At 44.0% G+C, this 8,345-nt stretch overlaps 1 protein-coding gene across 2 annotated transcripts; it reads left to right on the forward strand.

Moving 5' to 3' along the window:
* The first annotated feature begins 638 nt into the window (after window positions 1-638).
* Window positions 639-7,599, forward strand: LOC143137512 (dynein axonemal light chain 4). Of its 2 annotated transcripts, none has more exons than XM_076297761.1 (4): window positions 639-728; window positions 1,674-1,757; window positions 3,692-3,775; window positions 5,679-7,599. In XM_076297761.1, the coding sequence occupies exons 2-4, from the start codon at window positions 1,686-1,688 to the stop codon at window positions 5,841-5,843; spliced, it is 321 nt and encodes a 106-aa protein (XP_076153876.1). In that variant the 5' UTR covers window positions 639-728; window positions 1,674-1,685; the 3' UTR covers window positions 5,844-7,599. The 2 variants fall into 2 exon arrangements, with proteins under 2 accessions (XP_076153876.1, XP_076153877.1); XM_076297762.1 differs by having other exon boundaries at window positions 655-728; window positions 1,677-1,757.
* Window positions 7,600-8,345: the final 746 nt, after the last annotated feature.

Raw genomic sequence — 8,345 nt, forward strand, 5'->3', positions numbered from 1 at the left:
TGTGCCATTGCACAAAAAAGGTTGAAAAACACTGGGCTAAACAATAATAAGAAAGTTGTTTGACACCTAGGTCATTGGTTCTCAAAGTGGGGCCCCATAGCATAAAATCCATAGAAGACGGACCCTTTCACCCATAAAACAAACAAATTGTGTCTTTGCTCCCACCCTCATTAACATTTAAAGCCATTCTTACACCAGAACACTTTGACAAGATTTGGGAAAGATTTTTGAAAGATTGGGGGGCATTAAAAGACTAGGCCTATGTCAAAAGTTCGTAGCATAGGCCTAACTTGAAAAACTTCACTCAGTTATGAAGAACCATTATACCGCTGCTTACATATAGGCTAGCTGATGAATGTGTAGAAATGTCTGAAGTTACGAGAAAACATGGGATGATGGTGGTGGACCTGGCTACAACTTTAGAGAATACAAATGGCATGCTACTGTAATTGTTGTAGGCTATGAGAGGGTCCTCAGGAAATGTTCTCTTTTGTCCTTGGAACCAAAAAATCTGAGAACCCCTGTGTTTTTCTGCTATGTTTTTCTGTCATAGACCTAACAAGGACCCTTGTGGTTTCAACCCTCTCTTCCTGTGACCAAATTTGAACGTATCCGGAAAACGGAAGTCACGTGCTCACCTCAGTCCTTTCACTGTTGCTATGGCCGCCCTGTGTCTCCATGTCAACTACAGAGATAACTAACTTGTTAGCAGAAAAGCAGCTTGCTAGGTAAGAAATACCACTTATGAAATGAATCCTTTTATATACAGTTGCTGTTCATATGAGCCACCAATACGATAATGTAATGACAGCAGCAGGGCCGATGCTAAGTACTGTTACCACTATTGGAGGCTAATATTGGATGCTAAAAACAATGGCTATGTAGACCAGCTATGGTAGCAGCTAACTAGCTGTCGGTTTGTTTGCAACGAAGTTTTGAGCAAGCTAGCTCTAACTGTCTAACGCCTTTAGCCTGGCACGTTTACAGTACGTTGTCGATTTCCTCACAAGTAATAATACATTGGTCTGACAGTGTAACATATTGGTTACTTTAGCTGACGATACTCTGAGCTCGCGATTTCATTAGTCAGCTGTATTTCATCAGGTTAGCTGACCGTTTGGCGAATGAACGTAAGTTAACGTTATCTGATATTAAACTTTGACGTTAACGTTAGATCAGGTCGATATCCTAGCACAATCAATTGTGTAATGTTTTGGCAGTAGGCAAAAAAAGCATTTTTCTTCAACGTAAACAGTTGTAGGCTTCCCTTTTATTTGTGCGATGCATCAACATCAATGTTATCTCTGAAGGTAACATTCCCTTGTTTTTACTGAACGTTACCAATATCTTGCTGGCTAAGGTTAATTAGTTCTTAACACTTATTGGGACATATCGGATAACGTTACCGTTAGGAAATTATGTGGCTTGCAATGATTGCCATTATGTTCGATGTTGGACGGCGGGTGATTACTAGTTTGCATCGTCGGTATAATTCGTTAAGCTGGCAATATCAACACACGCCAGATACATAGTTTGATACTAGATAGCCAAAATATTTGGATCTTTTCTTGCCCAGGCTATATGTTATGCATACTCTTTTCTTGCCCAGGCTATATGTTATGCATACTCTTTTCTTGCCCAGGCTATATGTTATGCATACTCTTTTCTTGCAGAAGGACAGAGAGATGGCAGAGACAGGTGATAGTAAAAAGGAAGAAGCTGACTACAAGAGACTACACAGTTTCCCTCTCATAAGGGTGAGTGTGTGTGTGTGTGTGTGTGTGTGTGGGTGTGTGTGTGTGTGTGTGTGTGTGTGTGTGTGTGTGTGTGTGTGAGAGAGAGAGAGGGAGAGATAGAGAGTGTGTGTGTGTGTGTGTGTGAGAGAGAGAGAGAGCATGTATGTGTATGTGTGTGTCTGTCTGTTTGTTTGTGTGTGTGTGTGTGTGTGTGTGAGAGAGAGAGAGAGAGAGAGAGAGAGAGAGAGAGAGAGAGAGAGAGAGAGAGAGAACAGGTATGAGTGTAGGTGTGTGTGTGTGTGTATGTGTGTGTGTCAGGGCTCAACCTTAACTTTTAAAAGTGCCAATCAAATCTGGTTGCCACTTGTAACAATTCGGTAGCCAAGGGCAACCAGGCAACCATTAATGTCAAGCCCTGTGTGTGTGTGTGTGTGAGAGAGAGAGTGAGAGAGAGAGAGCATGTGTGAGTGTACAGTTAAAAACAAAATTATTCATACCCTTGGGCCCTGGCAAATCATCACAGCTCTCAAACTGGTTATACCAAGCTTTTCCATGTCTCCACAATGATTTGATGCATCTTTTTTATTAGCAATCCAGGTTTAGGCAGGAACGATTGCCCTTGCCATCACTCTGGCCTTGTGCTCACATTTTTATGGATTGAGGTCTGGACTGGTCTGGCTGGGCCACTCTAAAATGTTGATATCATTTCTTGCCTTGTTTTGCTGTGTAGGATCATTGTGTGGTTTAATAGTCCAATGCAGCCTATTGGGGCAGGTCTCTCGGCAGACTGCCAGCATCTTAATTTAGTGTTACCATTTACTTGAGAAGGTCACCAGGTCCCACTGGTTGAAAAACATCCCAAAAGAATAATTTTCTCACCCCCAACACTTGAAATGGACATGGCGTCTTTGGGATTTAATGCTCAGGTCATGTCCCTGGGTCAAAACAAAATCCAGTTTTGCTGGATTGTGCATGTTTAAAGAAGAGTGATCCATGATCAGCATTCATAATGACCAAGTGGGGTGAAAAGTTCAACCACCAAAATATCATCCCCACAGTAGAGAATAGCTGTAGAAATGTATTAGTTTTGAGTGTTTTTCAGATAATGGGGCCTGGCAACATTGTTAAACCAAATGGCATCATGAGAAAATACTCTGAAGGAAAATATTAGGCACTGAGCAAGGGACCTTGGGCTCATAGGCAGCATCGTAACTTTAAGCAAGACAATGATCTGAAACAACCAGCCAAGTGGGAAATAAATGGCGAACCAAAAAACAATATCAACATTTTAGAGTGGCCCTTTTAGAGTGAGCCCAGACCTCAGTCCATACAAAAGTGAGCACAAGGCCAGAGTGATGGCAAAGAATCATTCCTGACTCAAAACCTAGATTGCTGCTAAAAAGGTGCAGTCTAGAATCATTGTGCAGACACGGGGATGCTTGGTAGGTATTATTAGAACCATTTTGAGAACTGTGATGGCAAATAAAGATGTTTCCATTGACTATTTAAAAAGGGTGTGAATCATTTTGGACACACCATTTTTCATAAAAAACGCTTATTTTTTGATTCCATGTTTCTACTACATTGTCTTACAACCTTTTGGCATGTGGCAGTGTCTTTTTCAGTCAGAACAATCTTAATAATCATTAAATCAATATTTGCCAGGGGTTATGAATAATTTTGTTATTAATTGTAGGTGTGTGCATGAGCGTGTGTGTGCGTGCGTGCGTGCCTGTGTGTGTGAGAGAGAGACGTGGCTAGAGAGAGAGTGAGAGAGAGAGAGTGTGTGTGTGTGTGTGTGTGTATGTATGAGAGAGAAGAGAGTGTGTGCGTGAGAGAGAGAGACGTGGACATATATAGAGAGAGAGAGTGTGTGTGTGAGAAAGAGAGAGAGAGAGCAAGAGAAGAGAGAGAGAGAGAGAATGACACAATGTAATGTGTGTGTTGTTGTGCAGCACACAGATATGCCGGAGGAGATGCGAGTTGAGACCATGGAGCTGTGTGTCACTGCCTGTGAGAAGTTCGCCACCAACAACGAGGTGTGTGTTGTGTGTGCACGTGCACATTTAGAGCCTTTCAAACAGTCCCTAGAGGATTTCCAATTGAAACATTCAGAATCAACACAGATACTTTGAAATGAAAATGAATTGGACTTTAATGCAATGCTCTTCAAAATGTCAACTTTAAAACTTTTTCAAATGTATTTTTGGTCCCCAAGTTGCCATTGTTGTTTTCTGTGCCACCTGAAATGGCTAAGGATTTGTTTATGTTTGTTTATGCAGTTGAAAGGGCCTATATGCTAGCTTAAATGTATACATGTATTATGATGGTGGCAACAATTGGGGCTAACTGCACATGCCAACACTCACATTATTGTTTTTAGTGCTAGTCTAATAATATAGTAGTGTGCGTGGGTGTGTGTGTGTGTGATCTGTTTTTGTGTCAGTCTCATTAGTGTGTGTGGGTGTGCTGAATGAGGCTGTGCTCCGTTTTATGTGTGTGCTTTTCAGGGCAGTTGAAGTGGCTTACTGGGAGGAAGTGGGTTAGGCCCCCCTCCTCTCCATAATGGGCACAAGAGGCAGCAGCCATCTCAGACTGAACACACACACACACACACACACACACACACATGCACACACACACACACACACACACACACACACACACATGCACACACACACACACACACACACACACACATACACACACACACACACACACACACACATGTGACTGCCAGCATACCAGCAGGTCCCTGTGGGCACTCACAGTTGGCATCTCTGCTGGCACGCTGGCACCCCCTACACCATCTGCCTCTCGCCAGCCTCCATCTCTCCATCACTCTCTCTCTCTATCTCTCTCCTTCTCTCTCTCCATCACTCTCTCCATCTCTCCCTCTCTGTGTCTTTCTCTCTGTGTCTCAGGAGTCCCTCTGGTCAAGCTACTGTGTTCTCTCTCTCTCTCTCTCTCTCTCTCTCTCTCTCTCTGTCATTTCTCTCTGTGTCTCAGGAGTCCCTCTGGTCAAGCTACTGTGTTCTCTCTCTCTCTCTCTCTCTCTCTCTGTGTCTCAGGAGTCCCTCTGGTCAAGCTACTGTGTTCTCTTACTCTCTCTCTTGCTCTCTCACTGTCTCTCTTGCTCTCTCTCAGTCCAGTTCAATTCAATTTCAAAAGAGCTCTATTGGCAAGACAAAAACTGAATTTGTAATGCCATAGCAATAACCCCCCTCTTCTCTCCTCCAGCCAGACTGATAAAGCAGGCCAGGCCGAGAAATGCTTTCCCTTCATAGTTACTCATTTAGAGGACTTTTCCCTTCATAGAGCAGTGATAGAGCAGTGTTCCCTTCATAGTTACTCATTTAGAGGACTTTTCCCTTCATAGAGCAGTGTTCCCTTCATAGTTACTCATTTAGAGCAGTTTTCCCTCCATAGGCTGACCTCACTCTTTTAGAGCAGTGTTCCCTTCATAGTTACTCCTTTAGAGCAGTGTTCCCTTCATAGTTACTCCTTTAGAGCAGTGTTCCCTTCATAGTTACTCCTTTAGAACAGTGTTCCCTTCATAGTTACTCATTTAGAGCAGTGTTCCCTTCATAGTTACTCCTTTAGAACAGTGTTCCCTTCATAGTTACTCCTTTAGAACAGTGTTCCCTTCATAGTTACTCATTTAGAGCAGTGTTCCCTTCATAGTTACTCCTTTAGAGGACTTTTCTCTTCATAGTTACTCTAGAGCAGTGTTCCCTTCATAGTTACTCTAGAGCAGTGTTCCCTTCATAGGCTGAACTTCCTCATTTAGAGCAGTGTTGTCCATTCATGCATGTGAAGGGCAGGAGCTGTCCTGCACTCTTTAGCTGTTAAGGAAGGGGCCATGCAGAGAGGTGTTTGCGTTTGCGTTGCTTCAGATCCACTTGAACACGCCCTTCCTCTTCCTCTTCCTGTTGTGGTCAGAGTGCGGCCAAGATGATCAAGGAGACCATGGACAAGAAGTTCGGGAGCTCGTGGCACGTGGTCATCGGCGAGGGGTTCGGCTTTGAGGTCACGCATGAGGTCAAGAACCTGCTCTACATGTTCTTCGGCGGGAGCCTGGCCGTGTGTGTGTGGAAGTGCTCCTAGCACACGCACACACACAGAGACTCACACACACACACACACACACACACACACACACACACAGCTTTTACAAATCAGCTGGATTGTCACTACCTACTGTTTTTAGTATTTCTACTGTATGTGCACAGTGTATGCCACAGTACACCAAACATAACGGCACACTCTCTTACCAGCCAACCTAACACACACACACACACACACACACACACACACACACACACACACCTGATAGGCCGTGGTCAGGGCTGAAGACATATCAGCTCGTTGGCATGGGGAGTGTGTGTAGTGTCTCAAATGATATACAGCCTCTGCTATGCAGTCCTTTTCCTGCTTCAGGTGTGTGTTGATTTGTGACTAACTGATTGGCTGAGAATGTGCGTGCGTGTGTGTGTGTGTGTGTGTATGTGTGTGTGTGTGTGTGAGAGCATCATTTCTCTCCCACTCTCAGTCTGTGGAAGCTGTCTGATTCACATACGCGTAAGACCCCCCTCCCATCACCTAAACACACACACACACACGTTTCCTTCCGCTCAGCTGCATGACGTGTGTGTGCATGTACTTGTGTGTGTGTGTGCGTGTGCGTGTGTGTGTGTGCATGTGTGAGGGAGAGAGAGAGGGACATGATGTGAGAGAGTGTGTGTCTGTGCTGTTACATTCCATTACATACTTTTCTAAAAATGCATCTCAATCTTGTATGCCTGTCTCCTATTCTTCTTTTGCTCTCTCTCTCTTCATCTCTCCATCCCTCCATGTCTTCCTCATCCTCTCTCTCTTCATCTCTCCATCCCTCCATCTCTTCCTCATTCTCTCTCTCTTCATCTCACCATCACTTCCTCTTATTCTCTCTCTCTCTCTCTCTCTCTATCCCTCGCTCCCCTTTGGCACACACTTTGTGGGTCCCTGAGCTCACACCATCTGTCACACTCGTTTGCTGTTTTTTTATATCTGTCTTTTTTCTGCCTTCATCTCTCCCTCTTTATCTCTGTATTCCCCTGAAACCTCTCCCTCCCGCCGTCTATCCGTCCATCCCACCAGCCTTCATCTCTTTAGTCTGACCTCCAGTCTGACCCCACCACTACATCCCCCACAACCCCCGGCACCAAGTCCACACTACATCCCCCATAATCCCCGGCACCAAGTCCCCTCATAGAAAATGCCACAGGGATTTCTCAAATGTTCTCAATGTATATACTTGAATACCATTGTATAAAACAAAACAAAAAAAAATGTTCTCACTCTAGAGAATACATTCATATTAGCTTTGTTCGTATATATTTTGTATGAAAAGGGCTCGACATTTCAAAGAATGCTTTTTGGTTTTTAAATAAACAAGAGGCTGCAACTCTGCGGTCGTGACCAAACTCCCACCCCAGGCTGACCCCCACCCTTTATAGCGTCGTAATGAGACAACGTCAGAATATTGTGTAACCTGTTGAGGCTGTCTTTAGTATGTCATCATTGTAGAATGACAAAGAATGTTTGCCATATTGTTGCTGCGTGTGAAGACTCCGTGTGCTGGTAAGACCGAAGACGATATCTTCCAGATCAGCGCTCTGTCCCACAGAGGGATGGACCAGTGGAACATAGGCGCTTGAGGCAGGTCTCAGACCAGCTGGAAGCCCTGAACTGTAACAACTGGACCCATGTCCGTTGACTCTATAACTATTCCACCGTCAAGTACTGTAAGATTATTTGTCTCCTAGAACTGTTTCCGTCACAGAACACACTAATAAAGTGCCCTGGAATGTTCTCACCTGGACATCGCGCTCACCTGTCATTATTCACGACTAGTATTCTTTCCTTTGATTAGAGCAGGACTGCATGAACTCAGTCAGGAGGGCTATAAAAACAAAGAGTGCTCTTTGGTAGTTGTGTCGGTTACACTTTACTTGACAGTATCGACATAAGAGTGATATGACACTGTCATGACACATGAAACCTAACCCTAAACCTAGCCCTAATCTTAACCCTAAAACTAGCCCTAATCCTAACCTTAACTTGTTGTGACAAAACCAGAATGTCACTTAATAACAGAAGCGTTATGTCATAAACGTTTATGACTTAATTATGACATGTTCATGACAATGTCATGTTAATGTTATGTCGACACTGTCAAGTAAAGTGTAACCGTTGTGTCTCTCTGTGGCAGCCTCAGTCAGGTAGTCTGATCAAATAAGTGTGTGTTTATAATACACTCTTTTTCTGCCAATCCCTCGCTCCCCTTTGGCACCCACTCTATGGGTCTCTGATTTATAATACACACACACACTTATACATAGTTATGTATTATAAATACACACTTCTTTGACTTTCACAAATCTGCTGTAATCAGCCTCCTCAATCTCCGCTGTCTGCCCAGATGGATCCATAGTACCAGAGAAAGTGTGTGTGCGTGTGTTGGGGGGGTAGTGTTGAGCCCACCTAAGGGGATGGATGTCAGATGACTAATTAATAGGCGTCTGTGACTCTAGAAAAGGTTGCCAGCGGCCTCCCTCTGTGTGTGTG

This window comes from Alosa pseudoharengus, unplaced genomic scaffold (assembly GCF_046254945.1).
Source record: "Alosa pseudoharengus isolate Yale_2024_CS ecotype anadromous, Long Island Sound unplaced genomic scaffold, YU_APseudo_1.1 YU_APseudo_1.1_scf_21, whole genome shotgun sequence".
Classification (NCBI taxonomy): domain Eukaryota; kingdom Metazoa; phylum Chordata; class Actinopteri; order Clupeiformes; family Clupeidae; genus Alosa; species Alosa pseudoharengus.